This window comes from Cygnus atratus, chromosome 1 (assembly GCF_013377495.2).
Source record: "Cygnus atratus isolate AKBS03 ecotype Queensland, Australia chromosome 1, CAtr_DNAZoo_HiC_assembly, whole genome shotgun sequence".
In the NCBI taxonomy this organism is placed as follows: domain Eukaryota; kingdom Metazoa; phylum Chordata; class Aves; order Anseriformes; family Anatidae; genus Cygnus; species Cygnus atratus.
In genome coordinates this window covers 124,335,537-124,358,538 of record NC_066362.1, presented here as the reverse complement: position 1 = coordinate 124,358,538, position 23,002 = coordinate 124,335,537, and the positions used below count along the sequence as shown (strand labels likewise).

The following is a 23,002-nucleotide window of genomic DNA, read 5'->3' as shown; positions in this document are numbered from 1 at the left end:
CCATCTTTTGTCTGTTCCTACTCTGAACCCCCTTGTGTAATTGATGTGAGAGGCTAGGTGAAGTAGTTGCCTTAATAAGAAGGGCCTAAGTCTGTTATCTGCAAGGTCACATTCAGTACCCTGCTTCTCTGCTCTGCTTAATTTTGTTAGGGAGGTAGATACACCAAGCTGTAAATCCTTAGGAAACCAGTGGGGGAGCCTTAACTTTAATAGTAGTTACTACTGTGTAGTTAATTTCACAATTAATGATTCTGCTGAGTCTTTAAAATGTGTCTGCAAACACATGGTGCATAATGTTAATTGATTTAAACTTAAAAACGATACGCTTCTTCATGAAAGTTAAATTTGTCCACAGTTAAAGTGTTGCATTTGGTTTTAATGTTGGTGCATTCACAGATCAAAAATGAAGTGAACAAGTTGTATAAATTGCTGGAGATCGATATTGATGGAGTCTTCAAGTCCTTGCTGTTGTTAAAGAAGAAGAAATACGCTGCTCTTACTGTGGAACCAACAGCGGATGGGAAATACGTAACTAAACAAGAACTCAAAGGGTTGGATATAGTCCGAAGAGATTGGTGTGATCTTGCAAAAGAAACTGGAAAGTGAGTTTCTTTTTGTGGCATTGTTCTTTTTGCTGTTCTGAACAGTATGTGCTTCATAAACATTTGATGCCACGTGGCTGTTCCCTGGCCTGTGTAGATTGATAGCAAACATCAGAGTTGGGGTATCTCGACTGATTGTTGTAGGAGGTGCTAAACATTACATTCTGGCACTAGACTATGCTTGTGCAAGTCCAGATGTCACTAGCTCCACTGTCTTTGCAGCTTCTGTGGAAGCAGTGCATTTGATTTGTTGCAATTTTGTATATGTAGTATAATAACCGGAGCTGCAGTCTTGTGAAAATGGAAGGTGCTATTAGTGTTTGGAGTCATAGGTTCAGATTTTTTTCCAAGATGGCAAAAGAAACTGGTGGTCAACTGTCTCAGGATCCTCTAAGAAAGCAGTCCAAAGTGTGCAAGAGAGAAGATAGTTTTCCATAAGACTGTTTCTCTTCCATTTTTCAAACGAAACTCTTCTGATACTACATTATGATGGATAATGGATTGATGATTTATGAATTATTGCACAGGACATTTTTGTGCTCAACTTCAGTGGAGATAATACTTTCAACAGTGTAGGAAAAAAAACACCCTGGAGTGGATGGAGAGATGGTCATCAAGGGACTGACTCAACTTACATTGCATGCTGCCTCTTGAAAACGTAAATTGTGGTCCAAATGCATCTAAAAATGAGTACTTTTTTACATTTGTAAAAATACACCACACACTTGCTTACTGTTCTTAAGACTTGCATTTTCTAAGAAAAGACGCATCATAATAGAAGCAAAATTTTCCAAGTTAGGAATGTATTAGTAATTAAAGCTATACAAATGTTTGAGAGTGTTCTTTAGTGACTAACTGTTCTGCAGCTGGCAGATCTTCCCAACCACATTTTACAGAAATAGGCAAGACTTTGCTTGCTTTAACTTTGTGTGTTCTCTTCTCTCTTCTCCTCAGTCCCCCCATTTCAGATACCTGCTGTGCAATAACAAATGGCAAAGCAAAATGGAACAGAAAATGGGATCTGGTTGGACTCAGCAATTCCAAACCACCGTTTAACATTAGAACTATTTACAGTAATTTGCTTAGTAAAATAAATGAATAAATAAAATAAAACACAACAGAAAATATATATCCAGGCAAATTTCTATAAATTTTGGATCAGACTTCATCCTCAGTTTCCTTAACTTGTAGAGGTAACCCATGGGAAGGGAGGAATGTGCTGCAACGGCTTTGCATGTTTTAAACTTCTCTTTATTTCTGAACTGTTTTTGCAGCTACATAATTGGTCAGATTCTTTCTGATCAGCCCCGAGACATAATTGTGGAAAACATTCAAAGGCGGCTTATAGAAATTGGAGAAAATGTGATGAATGGCCGGATCCCAGTAAATCAGTATGAAATAAACAAGGTAAATGAAGTTTCAGCTCTTTTGTGTCTCAGGAAGCTTTACTGTTCTTGATACTGACTCCTGATAAAGATCTTTTTAATCCTTATGATGCTGTGAAATAACAGAAGTGTTAACTATTTGGATTTTCACAAATAATTCTGATGGGAATGTTTTTCGTTTTCATCCATTGAGCTCATTAGACTGAAGGATATGATCATGAGACTTGACAGGACAAGAGGAAATGGCCTCAAGTTGTGCCATGGGAGGTTTAGGTTAGATATTAGGAAAAAATTCTTCGCTGAAAGAGTTGTGAAGCATTGGAACAGGCTTCCCAGGGAAGTAGATGATTCACTATCCCTGGAGGTATTTAAAGGATGTGTAGATGTGGTGCTTAAAGACATGGTTTAGTGGTAGGCTTTGCAGTGCTAAGTTGACGGTTGGACTTGGTGTTAGAGCTCTTTTCCAACCTGCCTGTATGCGCAAAGGGCATAGACTTCTTTTAGTACATGGTTACTACATGGACCTCTTGTATAACAAATTAAACGTTACCACAGAATAAAAACTTGTGCATGCATATTAATTGTTGTTTCCTCTGGGGGGCATCTTTTCAAGCAATCTGAAGTCTGCTGCTGTCTGACAATTTTTGTTTTTTCCTTTGTGTTCATTCTCCTTAGCTGCTTGTTGTGTGTTTTTTTGTATATATTTAGAAACCCTCTCTATTTTAAACAGTACTTTTATTTATTTTTATTGCATTTATACTGCTCTTTTTCACTGATGTTTCGTCTTGGCTGTCAGCTCAGTGTTTATTGTTTTATGCATAAGCTTGACTACATACTCCCAATGAGAGAACAGAATTACAGAATAATTTCTGTTCTGAAATTTCCTAGGACTGGTATCCTGTTTTGTGAGATACCAAATAGCATAGCACATACTGCAGAGATCCTACAGTATAGGTAAAAACACCCTGTTGAGCTGTAAGCTGGTCTTGCTTTCTCAGAATAATAATTTTGTGTCTTGTCCCATCCTGCTCTCCTGTCCGCTGGTTCTGGACTTTGAGAATTACAGGAAAGCTTGTGCTTTCAGAAGTTTTCTCCCAAATTGTTATTTTGTATTTCTGGTTGAAAATACTTAAACTGAAGAAAACGATGAAAATAAAACAGAACACTTGGTTCTTTTCTAGAAAACCCATATAAAAGCATAGTGTTGTCAGTTTGTTTCCCCTTAAAGCTCCATAGAAGGAAGCTAACTAATATTCACTTAGAGATCTCATTCAAGACTTTACTAGAGCAAGAAGCAAAGTACTCTGCTTTATCTACAGGATTTTTAGCAAAAAGTGTTATTTCTTCGTTTATTTTTATGAATCCTCAATGAAACTTACATTTTGGTCTTCAAAATTCTCCTGCTTGCCAGGGGTGTTTGATTAATAAATTGTATATTATATGCTCCTCTCATGGTTCTGGTGAAACAGATATCCCGAACTTACTTCACCCAAAGTGTCTTTCTTTTGCCAGCTGGTCACCTGTTTTGTAAGACTGTGTTAATAAATCAGTTAAGAAATGTGTTCAGGTTGTCATCTGACTGTTACAGAAAACAGTGGTTTTTATGGTTTACGTAAAAATGTTGTCATCCATTTCTTACACACTGTTCTTACTGCAAATATTGTCACAGTACTTAGTGTCCCAATAATACCTATGGAATAGTTTTCACTGTAAATGCAGAATTTTCCTGTTTTACTACTTTGGAGATAATCTATGTATTTCCCTATTTAGTCAAATGTGTAAGTCGTGTTTAAGAATTGGGATAATGGTAAATATTTAAATATAGCAATACAGTTTTATATACAGTTTACTGAGTTAAATCTCAGTAGTATGAGATGCATGGAAATGTTTAAATGCAGTCTTTTGATACAGAGCTTGTTAAAACACACTTAGCTGCTTGATAATCAGATCTGCTTTATGACTTGAACTACTGCAGGGCTAAGGGGGAAATTTCTGGCTCTGTTTTTCTATTTTGTGTAATGTTTTAAACTTCAATTATTTCAAATTGAAAATGATTGCGTTATATCTCTATTATATCTTTTTTTTCATGTTGCTAATGTACAAGTGAATAGTAGGTAGATGAAGATAGCTACCATGTAGTCTTGTCTCTTAAAGTTCTGAGTTGTCTGTCACTGAAGTAAAATAGTTTTCTCACAGTTATGTCTCTGTTTTCTCCTTTGATCTTTTAGGCCTTGACAAAAGATCCCCAGGATTATCCTGACAAAAAAAGCTTACCACATGTGCATGTTGCCATGTGGATAAACTCTCAAGGAGGCCGAAAGGTGAAGGCGGGAGATACAGTGTCATATATCATTTGTCAGGTAAAAATGTCTTTATTTATAGCTGAATGCTAGATATTGTTTTGAGAGATGACAAGGAAAACCAACTCCTGGAAAAATATTTTGATGTTTGTAGTGAGATTGTTTTAGTTTAAAACAGTTTTCTATAATAAATTTGGTTTCATAAGGTCAGAAAAAAATCTTGTGATCAGTTCAGTTCATCTGGCGATTTCCATATAGTGGCTTATAAAATTTCCCCAAATTAATTTTTTGTTATTAATATTAATAAATTAATTTTAAGGAATGCATCCAACCTTTGTTTTAAGGAGACAAAAGTTCTGGTGGCGAAGAAGCTGTCATTTTTGGAATGCTTTTTGGTGGTGGCAGATAAATATTGTCATTCCAGTCTCAGCCTGTGTCTTTTTCAGTTCATAGATGTGGTGCCAGATTCAATGACTGTTGGTTAGACTGGGGAATTTGAGGAGCCTTCTGTTTTCAGGTGTTTATCTTGTGAATGCTTTTACAACTTCCTAAGATGACATCATCTTAGTGACAGCCAGAACAGTGAAGTGGTTGCTTTTTTTTTTTTTTGAACTGTTTTGCACTAAGACATATTTTCCTTTTTTCTGGGCTGTTGACAATTTTTGTGGGGCTTTCTTTTGGGGCGGGGAGATGTACTATCTAAATGTGATAGCGTATCAGTGTCAAATATACATTTAATACCGCTTTACAAATTTCATTAAATTATTCTGTTTATACATCTGGGAATTATTTTTGTGTACAACCCCATACTAGTCATTCATTTTGCTGATTCAGCATGATAACCTTAGCTTTTTTTTCTTCTGTGAAGATGTTGGAAATTGGATCAGAACAGAATTGAATCACCAGCTCCTTCCAATCCCCAAAATACTACAAGAAACTCCCTAAATATATGTATATACTGCATCGCACATACTGTGACTCTTCAAAGAGTCCAAGTCTGACATTTAGTCACATTCCTTTGCTCTGAAGCTAAGCTGCTGGAAGGTGTTCAAAAATGCCCTTACAAACATGGCATAAGTGTGTTTGGGTGTGCGGTTCAGTGGGAGGAATGTGCCGCGCTCCTTTCCACATGCAAGTGGGAAGGGATTACGGCACCCTGCCTTTCTATGTGAAGCACAGAAGCTTTTAACCCATTCCCCTCTCATTATCGTTGACTTCACTGTGCCATTCCAGCCGTTTCTCCACAGCGTTCTTGTTACTCTGATCTTGAGCATGAACTCGAGAAAAACATAACCTCCACGGGCATAAAACTCATAAGAAAGTTTCTGCCCTCTGTTGATGGAAGCTTGCTCAGAGTCCTGTAGAACTAGTTGGAGAACGTTTTGGATTTGCTTTTTATTCAGAAGTTCTTTATTGTCATCAGTGTTTTTCAGCTCATAAAACAGGCATAGTTTCTTTCCCTCTGCTGGTAAGTTCACCTGATGAAGTTCTGTAGGGAAGCGTTGTGGAATTACTTGAGGTTGCTTTCTACTAAATGAAGCTTGAGTGAGTCAGCTTTCTTTCCTTGTCATCTTCTCTGACTGCTGGTAAATTCTGCTTCTCCTGGGAAATACAGTTGTTACAATAAAATTCAGTAAGCCTTTTAGTTTCATTTAATACCAGTACACTGTTCTTAGTCATCATACCATGTGTTTGACCATCTGCTTAATATTTATTAGTGCTTCCTTCTGAAGTAACCTGGCCTGAAAATACTTCGCTGTGTCTGTGCCCATTTAAAAGGAGGCAGGCGAAGTTCTGCTGCTGAAGACTGGAAGCAATTAGCCTTCTTCCTTAGGCAGCACTGTCTGCTGTGCGTGCCGAAGAAACATTAAACGTGTAGGTGACACGTGTGGAATGTATGTCACGACGTTACCTGCTGTTACACAGCAGAGAGATGCTCCAGGGTCGTGGATTTTCTAAAAACTCCACTGCTTGATTTTTGAATGCTTGATATCAGCTTGATATCATTGTCTTTTAAATGTTTAAACATGTTATGAAACATGGACCTCTTAGTAGCTAGGTACTGGCATGAGTGACTTGGATATCATTTTTTTTTTTTTTTTACAAATACATACTCTAGTTTGGATTGGACTAAAAAAATAAAAGCTGAGTTGGATTAAATGAGCCAAGGGATCTCTTATGCAAAACTGACGGGCTTGTGAATGCTACAGTGGATCCCTATTTCATCTCCTTTATCGTTAAAAACTGAAACATATTGTTTTTTACTTAATTGAGAGTTCTTATCCTGGTATGAAGAAGCTGCCAAGACTTATGAGAGCTGGGCCACGGGTACGGCTGAGCAATGACACAATGCAAGAGAAGAATGTACTTGTTGAAAGAAGAGCTGAAGGAATTGCATTACAATTATTTTAGCAAAGCAGCTGGATGCGCTGAATAGTCCTAAATTAATTTTGTTCTGAATACGAGTTGTCTGAAAGGAGTAGGAGGGACCAATGGTTTGCAGTCTGTCTTTTTTAGTGATGGATTTTCAGTCCATGGTTGCTGACCCTATAGAAGCCGGTATCTTGCCTTATCTGCAAGAGGAAGGTGTCATGTTAATGCTAAGTTTTATTTGGCTGTAAAAAAAAAAAAAAAAAAAAAGGCAAGAGGACTGTATACTTAGCAAAAAAATACATTCTGGTCTCCTTCCCCCACCCCTCCAAGGTTTACTTCTATTCCTGAATACTTGTTAAAATCCTACTGTAAGTTCTGCTGTAGGATTTTGACGCACATTAAAAATATCATTTCCTAGTGTAGTTGTGGACTGGTAATAAGTTGCATTCTACTTAAGAGTACAATCTTTTTAGAGTTGATACTTAATTCCTCTGTGAACACTGTTTACAATTTAATTACTTTCCCAAATTTATTTTTTCCTCGTCTTTCTGTTTTGACTTGGAGAAGAATTTAATGTATGCTCTAAGCCTCTGAGTGGCCTTCCTCTTTTGGCTTGAGGTGTTGCCATGTGTTTCTTTCAGTATTTTTTACTCTTTCAGTTGGATGCTATTGCCTCTGTCATTTATTTTCATGCCAATAAATGCTGGTCTATTCTCTGACCATTCATTCTATTTGTTTCTTTATAGAATCAAAGCATATAAATTTCATAGCAAAAGAGATATAGTTTCAATATCCAGGACTTGGAATTTGCTTGTTGTGCAAAATGATAATGCTAGTTTAGTACAAAGTGAATCCAAAATGCATGCCCTCTGCATATTTTTAACTGGGCTGATGGTTACAATGTGTTTTCATTGTGCATTTCAGAATTGACAGATGGGACTGTTTACTCTGTCTACTCTTACTGATTTGCACGTGTAGGCTGCAATAATACAAGCTGGATTTACATTCTTGAACTTGCTAGTTGATGCCAGCATCAGCAGTGTATTTTTTTTTACTACTGTTGGATTTGTTTTGGATGCATAATAAATCAACCAAAAGAGTGATTGTGTAACAATTTTGTATTAAAATAATAATATTTGAAGCATAATCCGTTGTATGGACTGAATGTGGATGTTACTTTTTTCATACCTTTTTATTTCTGTCTCCTGTCTTAGGATGGATCAAATCTCAGTGCCAGCCAGCGAGCATATGCTCCAGAACAGTTGCAAAAGCAAGACAATCTTACTGTTGATACTCAATACTACTTGTCACAGCAAATACATCCAGTAGTTGCTAGAATATGTGAGCCTATAGAGGGAATTGACTCTGTTCTTATTGCAACGTGGTTAGGTAAGTATTCTAAATTCAGCTTATTTAAAGAATTACAAGACAAAGTGAGAAGTTTAAATAGATGTTTCATAACAAATGCTTCTGAAAAATCAGTCTTTGTACAGTGAATGATAGCATGTGTTAGGTAGTCTATAGAAAGCAGTTTGGATTGTAAGTATGACCTGTACGACTACTGCAGAATAACATTTTTCGGGAGGTGCTCATTAACATGAACTTGATCTCATAATCCTGTTCAGAGTTGCAAAAATCTCTTGTTCATGTGACAGTACTGATGGTGTTTGGTGACAGTACTATTGCACGTCTCTGAGATTTTCCTAAGCTACGGAAGTAGTTCTGGAGTATGCGCTCTCTAGCACTCTCTAGAGAAACCAGTTGTAATTATAATGAAAGGATACTTTTTTTTGTATCCTGTAAGTGTAGAATTTTTTTTTGCTAGAACTGACCTACTGGGTAACAGAAACACAAAACCTTACTAACAGTCTTCATTTCTCCATATGGGACAGGCAAGCAGCCAAAAAAAGTGCTAAGAAAATGTGCGTAATGCTAGTGACCCACAGAATCACGAGTTTTTATTCCAATGAGCAACGGGGAATTGCCCTTGTTACAGCTGGTTTTCGTTTTAAGAGGATGTTAAAGTAATTAGATATTTTTCTGCCCAATTCTGATTGCCTTCTCCATCTGTAGAAGGAAGTATGGGTGTTGAAAAATTTAACCGTTCATTCAAGCATCTTTCTCTGAAAATACAATGATTTGTGTGTAACCTTTTCTGTATTGTTTCCTCCCTAAAAATGATTCACCAACAGTCATGGTCTCCTAGATAAACAGGAATGTTGTGATCTGTATAGCCCACACCTAGCTTGGTTTTTGAAACTCTTAACTCTAGGATGTGGAAAAAGCTGGTTGATGAGTTCTTGACATGACTGTCCTCTATCACAAGAAAACTTTCTTAGAGAATTCTTAGAGAATCTTAGAGTGTAATCATCTCCTATTTGATACCATGTCTGTAGGAAGTTCAGACCTGCAGAGATGGCTTCAAGCATTCTGAAGTTGTGAACCAAAGAAGAGTTGGCCCTCAGTGTCATGTATTCAGGAGATGGCCAAGGTCCAAGAACTGGCCACTTAAAACCAGCCTGCAATGCGTTGTCAGGACTGTTCACCTGGGACAAGGCACCTCTGTAGTTTCATCCTAAAAGGTCTTAATATCCCAGGGCAATCTGTATAATGTGCAGCTTTTTCCGTCTCCATTTCTAAGTTGTCTGTAAAATCAAACAAACAACTTTGGGAATGTGAGCACGATGAGCACAGACGTGGTTGTTTGGCTGCAGGAGTGCATCTTGGAGGCACTGGGTGTTGCAGTGTATCCCCAACAGCTCTGATCCTTTGAGGAGGTGTCAGTCCTACTTTACACACACAAATCATGCTGTTTATGTGGTAGGGCCTCGGTATACAACTTTCCCTTGATGTCAGAGTGGACTATGTGGCCAAACTGAAAAGGATTTTACTTCGGTTTAAAATTTTAAAATACGAGGCAAGCTCTTGCACTTTGTTTAGGTTAAAAAAAAAAAGGCTTAGTATTTGTGGAGCAAAGGTTGTTGGTCCTGTAAAGTTAGGCTCAAATTCAATTTTTCTTTATTCACAACAAGTTAGATTTATAAGACTATCTCCCTTCAGGCACCTAAATTAAGTGCCCAGGTTTTAAGAGCTGTATGCCACTTGATAGCATCAAGATGGAGATAAAAAGCAATAATAAAAGAATAATAATAAAAAGATAATATATGGAAATATAATATTATCTCTATATGTTATCATATAATTATGGTGTCATAATTATATATGATAATATTTATTACCAGTATCATCTTCATCTTTGTTTTCTTGGCAATGCTTAAATTGAGTTTGGGATTAAAGTCGAGTCTTTTTCAAAACTATCCTTCTACTTATGTGTTTATATACAGCACTTAATCAGAGTTGTACATAAATCGTTGCAGGTTGAAGTTATCTTAGAGCTTTTTTAAACAGTACTGTAAGGATAGTCGTGTGTTCGTTTCAAAGAAAATGAAAATGATTTCAAGTGTACAAGATATTAGAGACCAGCTTAGTAGCAAATGTGTTATTGTTCTTTGTTAAGTTGGGCTTTTTTGTATAGTGTATTCATTATGTTACACAGCCAAATTCTTGTTGTTTTCCCTATCTTTTTGCAAAAGAGCATATTTTTCTATTTTGAAGAAGAAAGCTACTGTTCTGGAGGGATACCTAGGTGTTATATCTGTGGGCTGAAACTTGTATGCATTCTCATTGTGTATCCTTCTCTGTCTGATCTGATTTATCCTGTTACATTGTGGAAGGGTCTGTATAGGGAGAATGGTTGTAGCAAAAAGGTCTTGGCTTCATATTTAACAGGATCTCCTTATAACGTGAATATTTAATTGGCATATCACCGTGTTAGTCCAAGTAGATAAAATCGAGCTCTGCTTAGGGAGGCTTGGCTCATAGCAAAATGATGAAAAGTTCTTTGTTCTGTCTGTGCTCAAAGTAAGTTATTTTAACTAAGCTATTTTAGACACTGAAGAACAAAAGCAAATAACCACACCTAAAAATTGCAGAGAACTCTTTAAATATCACATTTATTCACTATGGAATCAAGCTGAAAATTGCCTTTTGTTTTCGGACATTGTAGGAGGTCTGCCTAGCCTTAAGAGATGGAAATTCATTGTTTCTAAAAATGAGAACCTCCTGAGCATACTCCTGCATTCCCTCTTTTTCTTAAAGTTCTCAGGGAAATGCAATGACAAGGTGAGGGTTGTCAGGGTTTCTGAAACTAAGTAAAATGTGCAATCTGATGATTTCAGTCAATAAATCTGATCTTCTTCAGTGCTTGGAGACCTGGCTTAGATCATTTTGAAGGTGACCATAGTTTTTAATCAAAAAGAACTTGATTGGCAGAACACTTCTCTTAACAAGTTTAAAATAAACTTTGTTGTTATGTAGATACTACTCCTGGTGTCAAAGAAAAATCCTGTATTGTTTCTCTGTCATCAAAAGCATCTAAACATTACGGAAGAAGAGTCAGTCCTAGACTATGTCATGGTTATCTGAAAGAGACGTGCTGCTGCTGCTTTACAAACAGAAGTGCACATCGGTGCTCTGTAAGGTGTTTGACATTGGGGTATTTCTTAGGTAGGTTATCTGATTTTGGGGAAGTCATTCTTGGGTCCTGCTGAGGCTTGGCATCATGAGTACCTCCCAGCACCAGTTCCTCCTTCCTCCCAGTGTCTGCATGTTAACTCCACCTTGTAAGATCCCCCCCGCCTTAAAGGTATGACTTTTTCCCCCCCCCCCTCTCCTAGGGAGTCATTTAGTAGGTGTCAGTCATGGTTAGCAGTACCCAGAGTGCCCCTCCTGACAGGACCGGTTGTGCTCACCGTGTGGCAAGCAAGAATTGGTGAAGCTTCCCTATTTTTCCTTGGTTTTCTCACATTAGGCGGTGAGGTGAGAGCAGAAGGGTGGGAATGAAGGTTAAAGTAACAGCAAAAACCGATGACAATAGAGTAAAAAGCTCCAGAGCTGATGAATTTTGTTGTTTGTGGCTTGGCTTCTTTCTTTTCTTTGCAATGCTTTAGCCATACTTAGAAACTCAGGCTTGCTGAAGTGTGTCGTACGTGTAGTTCGCGGAGCAGAGGTGCCCCAGTCCCCTAATGGCCGTGGTCAGGGCAGAGACGTGAGGCGGGCACTCCAGGAGAGGAGGGGAGAGGAGAAGGGCCTCACCATGGAGAGGGGCGCACACGCAGGGTCTGTCCTCTGTATACTGCTTGGGTTTCATTGCTCGTATTTCTCAGTAAAACAAACTACTGGCCTGGCCTGGGCTCACCTCTGCCTGAAATGGCAGCAGGAGCCTGGCTCTGCGTTTGCATGGGTGCCCGCACGCTCAGGGGTTACTGCCGAGGCTGAGCCGTCCCCACAATCACTGCAACAGGAGCCAGCCTTGGGACAAATCCTCTTCGGGAAGCGGGCTGCCCCTGCCCGGCACGAGCCTCTCTCTCACGAGAAGCAGCGAAAAACCCGACGCCTGCTTTTTTGACGTGAAAACCTCCCGGTCGCCTGGCCGTCACCCGCAGCCGTCGGGCCCGGCCCTGCTCGGGGCGCCATAAGTGCGCGGCCGGGGCTCTAGGTGGCAGCACCAGCCCTCTGTGCGCCGCCCGCCGCTCGGGGGGCCGGGGCCTGCCGGCCGCCGCTGACCGGCCCCTGGAGTACAGCGTGTGGGGGGTAACACACACCGAACAGACGGAAACACCCCGGGCTTGGTCCCACAAACGAAAAAATCCGCGGAAGAACGTGATAACGTCTTCCCAAACGTTTCCTTGAAAGCTGAAACTTGGCGGCTCCGGTGCCTTTCGCTTTTGTCGCTTCTGTTCGCTTGGGAGAGAGCAGGAAATTGCAATAATAGCCTGTGGAAAATCTGGAAAATGATCTGCAGAAATTTTTGTTTTTAAAATATTGTGCTGAGTAAAATATACTTGGCGTTTCAGTTTCCTCAGTGACCTTTTCACTTGCCAAAAATGTTTTAACAATTCCGTTCCGTAATTCAGGAACAAGTTGTGGAACTTTCCTTTATTATTTACTTTTGTCACTCCATGTTGATCTGTGAGTTTTAGCATTACACGCCTTTCCTTTGTCATACGTGCAACTTTGCATTTTTTGACAGACTGGAAAGCTTACCTGGGGCATAGGTATGTTTAGATAGATTTGATTCTCAGAGTAAGACAAACTCCTTTTGATTTTTCTTGATCTCATAGAAGATGAGAGGAGTTTAGGGAAGTTCACTGGGCCTTCTCATTCTAACTATTTAAAATAATAATAATAATTTTAAAAAATGCCATTTATTATAGATATTCCCTGTTTTGCTTACCAAATATTGTAATATGTCCAGTGTGACCTGGTCCCAGAGGAGACAAGTTGGTGTGCTGAAATGCATTAATCGAACCAACTAACCATTCCTGAAAGGAGATAATAGAAAAAAATAGGTCCCAATTCCACCAGATAATTGATGTAGGCATGGGGTTTAAAAGCCTGATTTGCAGACCCTTTGATTTCACTGGGGCTGTTTACACACTAAAAATTAAATGTATGCTGGGATCATCACAATATTTTTTTTCTGTTTTGCTCTCCAGCCAAAACAGCTAAGAAAGTTCAGAGATAGGTGTGGTTCAAATTCTTCAATGAATATATTTTTTTTCCTTTTTAGATTATTACCAAACGCCTGTGTGCTTATTGGCTCTTACCATTTTTGACTGAATATTAGAAAAGTGCAGTTGACTGAAGAGGAAAATCTCTCTTATTTAGTGCACTATTTTGCTCTGCTACTGCTTTTGGGGAAACTACCAAAGATAGATTTCTAGCTGAACGTTAATAGCATCTGTATCAGAAAGTTGCAATGATCTTTTTTCATTACAGTCCTGAGCTCACAATAACCTGTGCATTTTTATTTGTAGTCACCATTACTATCTTAGATTCAACCTACTCCATGCTTCAGTTGATTTTTGATCTTTTCTGTTTTGCAAAATCTTAATGCTAAACTTGTCCCCTTTCTAAAACTTTTATCTACTGCATGTTTGTTGCAGAACATTCTCCTTGTTTTCTAAAACAGCACATATATTGCCGATGTTTTTTTTTTCAAAAATAGGAAACTTTAAAAAAAAAAAAAAATATCCAACCCTAATTTTCTTTGGGGGGTGCCATGTGTGTTAAGGTGTAAAATATGATATTAGCAATGTTTTTTTTATTTCTTTCCTTCTTCTCTTAATGAATAGCAGAGAACTGTGTTAAAAGTTTAAGAACCTCTTTGAGATAAGTTGTTATCCTTACGCACTGCCATTTGTTTCTTTTGATAAAACTGAAATTAGGAAGATTAAATCTTAGTGAAAACTCTGCTTTATCAAGAACCAATTAAGCTTTTTTTCTCATTGGAATTTGCTTGTCCTTGAATTTGTCTTACAGTTGTAAAGTAGAAGCTCAGAATAGTGATAATAGTCACAGATATCAAACCTTTTATATAAAGACAATCTGCATCTGCCTGTGTAAGACAACTGTTATATGTGTGCAGTAATATTTATCTAGAGTAACTGAATATTGTTCCCAAATGTTTTCTTATAAGTCTTCCTGTACTGTAGTAAAAAAGTAAAATCTAGTTTCACTTCCTAATTTGTAATCTTTTGTGCTTTTTTCAATGATAATTATTACATTTGTTACTGAATTGTACACACGATATGGAAAGATACAAGGTAATATTTTACTTGGCTTAATTAGTCCTTCTTAAAAACATTTTTAAAAGACTTCTCTTCGATCTTTTCTTATTACTAAAGTAAGCCATAGTTTTCTAAGCATTTTCTTTTACACTCTCAGAGAATGATTTTTTTCTAGCTTGTTTTATTTGCTAGAGATAAAGAACAGCAGCAACAACAGAAAAAGCTATGGGTGGAATAAATGGACTTCTAAAAGGTTGAACATGACAAAGGATGACAAAAAATGAGGATTTTTATTAAGTTTACTTTGGCAGTTTTATTCCTAGGGCAGTGAACTTTGTGCTTGCTTGCTTATTTACTTATTTGTGGTTGAATCAGTATTTTTAGGATCTCTTTTGTGTATTTATTTGTTTAAAATCTTAAGTTCTGGCAATCAGAAATAAAGCATTTTGTCTCCAGTGCTGCCGTTTTAAATGCTGCTGCTGAATTTTAACCACTACATTAGATTGAAACCTACATGCTGTTAACCACTGAGCCAAAATGAAATCGACCACTGCATTGAAATCAGAGTTGGCAGTTGTCTACAGAGTTGAAGGAGTTGGTAATAGCAGTGCACCCGCGTCTCTTTAATGGGGTTTTTATTCTCTGTTTTCAGTTCTAATGGTGCCATTTCGATTTAAAGACTGTTTCTTAATAACGATGCACATTTTTATTGAAATATTTTCAACGTAACTTAAGAAGAAAATAACAATAAAGCCATCCGTTAGGAGTGGTTTCCTCAGAAACAAAATGTTCTGTTGCATACTCCCATGATAATGCAACGTGCTTGTTTTATTTATAAAGCAATCTTGCGTAAGAAGATAAGTAAGAAGATTTCTTCATGTTTTGTGGTTAAAAATTGTAAAATGTATTTATATTTATAGAGGATTTTTTGCTAAGGACAGATTTTCAGCTTCTGAATTTACATTTTGTAAATTTCTTTTGAATCTGCTTCACCAAGCATATGAAAAATGAGCCTACTAGTATGGTTGACCTCTTAGTCTTTTGAAATTTTTGTTTCTTATTAATAGGACTGGATCCCTCCCAATTCAGAGTCCATCACCATTACCATAAAGATGAGGAGAATGATGCCTTGGTTGGTGGCCCAGCTCAGCTCACTGATGAGGAGAAATATAGAGACTGTGAAAGATTCAGGTTTTGCTGCCTCAAATGTGGAACAGAGAATATTTATGACAATGTATTTGACTGCTCGGTTAGTTTTCTGTTTTATTTCTCTTCATTGGCAAGGGAGTAAAATAGTTGTAGAGGAATGGGCTTTTCAGATAGGATTCATATGATGTAGGAGAAGATACCGTGTTGTTTAAGTACTGCTGTTTATAGCTTTGGAACAGAAATATGCTGATAGGACAGCGCAGAAATATTTTTCCCATTTTTGCATCTCAGCCAGGAACAGTGTAGTCTAGGAGAACATGTGAGATAAGCTGGCTTCATTAATCTGTTTGCCCACATTCATGAATGATTGTGAACTGTAACTTTTTAAGGCAGCCTTATCTTAACACCTGAGTAACTTCCAGTTCTCTATTTAATGAAACTTTCGTGTAGCAATGGTAATTTCTTAACCTAAATCATGTTAATTGGAACAAAGTGTTTTTGAAATTTGTGTTTATCTTCTTACATTCCACTTCCTTTCTTGCCAGTAAGGTTTTTCTGTTATCTTTCCTTCTGTCTTTGTATATTGAACATAAAAAGTCATAGGGGTGCATTCTTGTTGAGAAGTTCTGCCAAAAAATGTATCTGGGACCTTGGATCACAACTTGAAATAGGGCCAAGTGTTTAACTCTGCAGCGATATTATGCGTGTATTAGTCATTGGCAAATTAGCAAACTTCAGAGTAGTGAAAACCTTGAAAATGAAAGCAAATAAATCTTTTATCTAAATTAAAAGTAATTATTTTAAGTTAATTTGGACAAACAGCAGATGTTTTGAATATTTCTGAATCAAAATAAAGTGGTCTCTGGAAGCAAGTAAGACGAAAAAGCACGCAAATCGAGCAATGCTTTGTAAATCCTTGACTTTTGTTCATTACAGCTGTAAATAAAATAGTTAATTGCACATAGGCTTGACAACTTGCAGATGGGCAACTAAAGAGAAGTAGAAGTCAAACTGTTTAAAAAAAAAAATCAAAAAACACATTAAAAACAAACAACAAAAGAACAAAAAAAAATCCCCACACAATTATTTAGTGGAATTATTTAGTGTTGTGAGTGGGGGTTTAGCCAAGATGGTTCAGAAAAGCACAATTGTTAAGCCTTAACTGGAAAGAGAACTTTGTTAAAGTTTTACAACCACCCAACCTCACAGGTTGTTGTTATTTTAATGAGAATTCAACCAAATTCAATTTCAGCAGTTCATACATTGCTTCCAGGTTCTGAAATTTTCATGTCAGGCATTCAAAAGCTTTCAAAAATAAAGCAAATGAGATTCTGTAAAACTGTAAAAGGTGTTCTTTGCACTTCGGGGAAAATAAAAGATGGTCACCTCGTTCTTGTTTCACAAGGTTTGTCTCTTCAGCACTGTTAGTAATCTTGTAATTGGTGTCCCTAAGATGGATTTCAGTGATCTGAACAGTAGGTTGGGGCAGAACCTTGTTGTCCTTGGTAAAACAGAAACACTGTGTTGTTGGAGGAAGTGTGATTTGTTCACAGACTATGTTTGTGGTTTTTTTTCCTCAACATAATTTGTGGAGTGGTTAATTTAGTAGTAGAGGAAGCATAATCTCCAAAAGACCTTTCATTAAGAAGAAAATTGGAAAACTGTTGGTCCTATCAGAGGACCAACTGTGTATGGGCGTGGCCAACTATGATGGAAAGGAAGAAGGCCTAGATATTAGAGATATACGTGAAAAAAAAATTATTTGAAAAAAACTTTAAGACTGTTCTTTTTCTTAGGGAAAGTTTTATGTCTAAACTCCTGTAATAACTTTATATGCTGCCATAATCTGCTGTCATGATATATGTTGTTTTACACTTCTGTTTTCAGGGGCGATTTATTGAACCCAGCTTGGAAAGGTGCAGTAAGAGTGAATGTGAAGAGTCTCCTTTCAACCATGTGGTTCAAATGAACAACAAATTACTGTTGGATATTAGACGCTACCTCCGAAAATACTACAATGTAAGTATTCAGAAAATATTCTGCCCTATCAAATTAGTTTTCTAAGTTGTCCCTGAATTTAGTGAATGTCATATTATCCTTTTTTGTATTGTACAAAATAGTAGCATGCAATAGCAAACCCCAACTTTATGAAAATGAAACTATCAATTAGTGATTCTTAAAATACTAATTTAGAATGTTGTGTTGTTTTGTTTTCCAGATAGCTCAGTCTCATGTCAAGATAGTCAGTTGTATATGTTTTTTGTAACTGTATTTGTCAGCTTTACTACAGGTGTACTAGCTCTGTTTTCCATATTTTCAGATGGTTAGCATTGTATGGCATTGTGGAAAAAAAATAACATTGTAATATTTGGAATTCCCATTTTCACACTGACCAAAATGGTTACAGGTTAGAAAAAAAATAGATTTTTAAATTATATTAATACATTTTTTGCATCTGTAATATGTTGACTTGGCAGCTAACAGTTTGGTCAAATTTTCATAGAATTTCTCCTCCTGCTAGCTGTCTTTATTATTTGGTTGTCTAATGTAGGGCTTTTTTTCACAGCTCTCAGGTCAGATGTCATTTTTGGAGGAACTCCTAACTTTTGGATGCTCATAAGTTTTGAGTATATCAAAGTTTGTTTTTGAAAATTTGGCCTGTTAATGAAAGGCTAACCTAATTTGTGATATTTGTGATTTGTTTTCTCAGGTATTACAAAAATTTTTGCAGATGGCACTTACAATGCTGAAAATTAGCATAATAGTTTTCAGGTTCAATTATGGTTTAACACTAAGCATGCTTTTTATTCTTTCTTCTATATTAGTTCCTGTTCCATTGTATGTAAATGTTTTCTAATCTGTTTTCTGGACATGATAAATTCAGAATGTATAAATGTCTTTGAATGAAGGTCTTATCATCAAAAGGAGCACAAAACATAGTCTATTTAAATTCAGGCAGTATTTCACAAGGTAGGATTGATCCTTCCTTTGCGTTGAAGGTAAAGGTAGATGACTTGGACAAGTTACTCAAATGCCAAATCTCAAGTTACTTTATTGCAAGGTCCACCTGGCTGCGGAATTTTTATTCAAATGATACTACTATATGCATTATATTATAAAGTGTGTTATTGTATAATACGTCAAGGTAATGCATTTACACAGACTGCTTTTTTATTGCTTCTGATTAACTTTTTTAGACTTAATATATTTATGTTATCATAATACACAATGCTAAGTACTAAATAATCTTTGGCATATAAAGTGCTAGATACAATGTGCATAATATGCGCAATAGTAAACTTGATTAATGAAGGAAGATACGTTTAAGGACAGGAAAAACTATTGTTTCTGATAAGAATGAAAAGTGGCATAATATTTTACTCCATTCTCTAGATTTTTTTTCTATGCAAGACCGAGCTATGAACCAAATTCTGAAATGTTTGAATATTGTGATTTGTCCTATTAAAATCTATTATGTATCTTATTACATAGCATATAGGATAATGAAGTGTCTTCCAAAAGGAATTTAATTGTCCTTGTAAGTGAAGGCTTTATAAATTTGGTTATGTTTTCAGTGCTGAGAAATTGCTTTTAACCTAGCTAACTATAATAATAAAGCTTAAAATTACTTTTTAACTGTGGAATACATTCAGGATTTGAAAAGGTGAGATTATTTTAGTGTGAGATGTAATTTTGAAGTTGCACAATTCTCATTTTAAAAAAAAAAAAGACTTTCCACTGAGTTGGTCAAGAAAACTTTTTGTCCTGTTAGCTCTTAGAAAAGCAGGTGCTCTGAGTTTTAGTGTATTCCTTTCATCAAGTACTTGTAGTGACTGTGTAACAGCTGGAGTTGAAACTTGTCAAATGGGTGTTTGCACTAATGTATATAATCCTATAAACTATAAAGACACACACAGAAGTAGTGTGACAAAGTACCATCTGAATGAAACGTTTGAGGAAGCTTTGAGACACTTATGTCTCCTGTTGTAGTCCTTGCATCTAAGAGGTGCAGAAGTATCTGTTTAAATAGACAAATATATTGTCTGTGTCACTCCGTTAGTTTTGATTTTTTTGAAATAATACTGTTTTTGTATGTTGGTCAAATGGCACATAATACAAAAACATAAGCTGAAAAATGATTTTTTTTTTTACCCTTAAAATAATGATGTACTTTATAAAAAGTCGGCCTTATTAAGAGCCTTTTGGCCTTATCCACAGCTCACTGAAACGAATAAGCTTACTATTTTCGATGAGCTTTGAAAAACATATTTTTTTCTTTTAACCGTTTAGGAATGTTGCGTGTTGTTTCCCTTAGGCTATTGAAATGCCTTCATATGTAGCTGTGTAAATTTGGGGGGGGAGTGCCATGAAATCTAAAAGTGGAAAATCTATTTTCCCTTTTTGGCGTGTGAGGTTAATAAATATAATGGTGATGTACTTCTTTCCTTCAAGAAGATGCAAATGTTAGTGCACAAATAGAATTTCGTAAGCCTGGTACAATCTCATTGTTTTTGTAAATTATTCGCCTCTATTTTTGTTCCTTCAATCATTTTTCCCCATTAATCATTGAAATATTTTATATCTGCCTTCCAAAACTTATCTACCGTTGTTCCAGTATCAGTGGATTTCTTAATAGTATTAACAATATCAATTTTAATAATGTTATTCCTAATTGTAAATACATCTAAAAAATGACAGGCAAAGATTTTACTTCTTTTCAGAAATGCATTATTCTGTGAAAAATTGATTCTGTTGTGTGGTGTGTTTTTTTAATTCTGCTTCAGAAGAGCAAATAGATGAAAAGAGAGAGAAATGCTAGCTAATCTAAATTGGGAAATGAAGAGGGCTTTTTTAAGCATGAAAATTTCATCATCTTGTCAGCTGGCAGAATGCCTGCTGTGTGGATTCACAAAGGCTAAGAATTACACTTTCATGAAATTTTCCTCACTAACTGCCCTGGTTAATTTGAAAGATAACCCACTGTTCTAATTCATTCCTCAATTGGGCGGTGCAGGTTTTATCTTTGATCTGACAAAGCATTTGTGTTAATCGTTTTGGCCCTCTACTAGACACTCTTGGGATTGTGCTTTTACAATAAATGTGTCTGTGATAGCTCTTTAGTCTATTATACTTACAATAGATCCATAGAACTGGTAATTAATTCTGTACTGCTTTGGAAATGGGGAAGAATAGGTGTAGCTCTGTCAAGTGCTGCTGGGAAGTTTGTTTAGCTAGTTCATTTTTGAAGTGTTACCCTCAGCCATCAATGAAACATCCATGCTAGAGAATGGGTGAAGGCTGAAATGCACAAGCATAGATGGAAAAAGTGACCAATTTCTATGCATGAGAGCTGTGTTTAATTTATAGTAGAGGATCTAATTATTGTGATGCAGACTGGTTTGTTTCCCACTGAAATATTCAAATATTTGTTCTGAGCATTTGGTAAATAAACACCAACTCTTAGATCCTCTTTTAAAAAACTCTATAAAAATCAGTATTCATATCCATAAAAAGGAATCCCATGTCATTCACTGGTTGAGGTGTTAGTTTTGCCAAGTGAAAATAAATGAATAAAAAACCAAAAACATATTGTATATATCATTTGAGCAGTATCAAAATCCATACTGAACTGGTTAGACTCTTAAGCCATAGTCCTTGAAGCTACAAGTTTTTATCTTGTTTGTAAATGTACATTTATGATATTAGTAGTGATATATTTGTAGGCTAAAGCCTGTATACTATTTAAAGTGTATGGCATCTTTAGATCAGTTTGTTTTCAAAATGCGTAAGATGATGCAAACCTTAAAAGTTTTCTTCAAAAAAATATAAATACTGGGAAAATCTTAGTCCAGCCTGTATTGCACGGTTTTTATTTTTACAGTCTTTCTACGGGACCACTCTAACTCACAGACAGAAGTGAGTTTGAAGGCTATTGAACACCGCTAAATAACTTTATGCTGTTCAGCTGTGAAAATTCAGTGTTCAATAGCCCTCAAAATTTCTCATTTCTTACCTGTGGTGGGGTGGTCTACTGCTTGCACATTAGGTCGCAATATAAAGGCATGTTAGTACACTCGTTCGAGATCTTTGAATTATTAGTTTATATATGTATTTTTTCCCATTTTGATTATTTGTATATATGTATTTGGCTTTTGTCTTAGTATTTTATGCACTTAAAAAGTAAAAGATTTATAAACAGGACGATATTGTAAGAGGCAATAGCGTTCACACAGGTTTGGGGATAGCATGGCATATTCGCTTAAGAGAACAAAGATGACAGGGCTCGTTGTGAACCTGGAATCTCCCACACTGCAATCATGTGTATTGCCAACAACCCACAGGTGTACACCACATGAACAGGTGAAAATATGATTGTAGATGATGGTAATGACTTTTGTAATCATGCTCTTGCAACAGTCATGTATTGAAAGCTTTTCTTCGTTTGGTGGGTGGGTTGGGGTAAGAAGACTCTTTGGAGTGAGGGAATAGTGCTAAGTAGTGGCAATAGAACAATATTTTAAATGTTATTATGCTTATAGTACTAGGATTATATGGACATGTATTGACGAGAATGTAGAGCCAGAAAACAGAAGGAATCTTGACACGAATTGATGTGGTAGACACAATCAACTAGCTAGAAGCTGCCGTCCAATTAACTCCAATGATTATTTTGGGAGTTCTTCCTGTTTGTATGTGAATGGATTTCTGAGCCTTTTCCAAGCTTGAAATTGTATCACTGTCGTTTTAGTTTATACATACAGAAACAGAGACATTTATTTTTGGTACTGAAAGCTTCCAAGTCAAGGCAGAATGGAAAGCAGTTGGAGTGAATGATGAAAGATGAATGTGATTCCATGCACAGTTTATTGGGGACCCGAGAGAAGGAAGGGAAGCTGGCACCAGATTCTCAGGAGTTTTCTCTTCCCCTCTACTATAGCATTTTCTGATTCTTTTCTCATTTGAGGTTGACAGATGGGTCATAGGTTGAATCATGTTTTGGTTAGCCAGAAGAAAGTTGGAAATACCTTGATTATTGAACAGAGCGGTCACTAAGTGAAAGCATTATGTTTCTGTCTTTGCTGACATAGTTTACACCTACCGAATAATGAAAGATAACCCTTTGGTCACCACATATAGGGTATTATGGGGATGAGTAAGCAGTTATTTGTCACAATGCTCATGGCATCTATTAACTGGGATTGATTCGCTATTACTGCAACTTCTGCCCTGTAAAGGAATTGTTTGTTTTAGACTTGCAGCATCAATATGATTTTTAGTGAAGTGTTTCAAAGTAATGATCGATATACCTTTACAAGAGGTTTAACTCTCTTCATTGGATTTTACTAGCCATGATGGACATGCATCCATCTCTCTGATGGCTGAGTGAAACTGAGTGCAACTCTGTGCACTCAGGATTTCAGCCACTGTGAACGAGTGAACAAGAGCCAAGGAGCAGTACCTGTTTGCTGTTGATTCTTTCTAGTGCTTAGTCTCAAGTCAGGTACCTTGCCAGAGAGGACTCTTAATGATTCTAGATATATGTCTCAGCTAACTGTAGAAAA

At 36.6% G+C, this 23,002-nt stretch overlaps 1 protein-coding gene across 1 annotated transcript in view; it reads left to right on the top strand.

The window, feature by feature from the left end:
* POLA1 (DNA polymerase alpha 1, catalytic subunit) overlaps positions 1–23,002 on the top strand; it is a 203,213-nt gene that overhangs the window by 73,890 nt on the left and 106,321 nt on the right. Inside the window, exons 29-34 of the mRNA XM_035542243.2 lie at positions 397–602; positions 1,877–2,009; positions 4,216–4,347; positions 7,875–8,049; positions 15,359–15,540; positions 17,328–17,459. Coding sequence (XP_035398136.1) covers positions 397–602; positions 1,877–2,009; positions 4,216–4,347; positions 7,875–8,049; positions 15,359–15,540; positions 17,328–17,459 — 960 coding nt within the window. The remainder of the gene's footprint in view (positions 1–396; positions 603–1,876; positions 2,010–4,215; positions 4,348–7,874; positions 8,050–15,358; positions 15,541–17,327; positions 17,460–23,002) is intronic.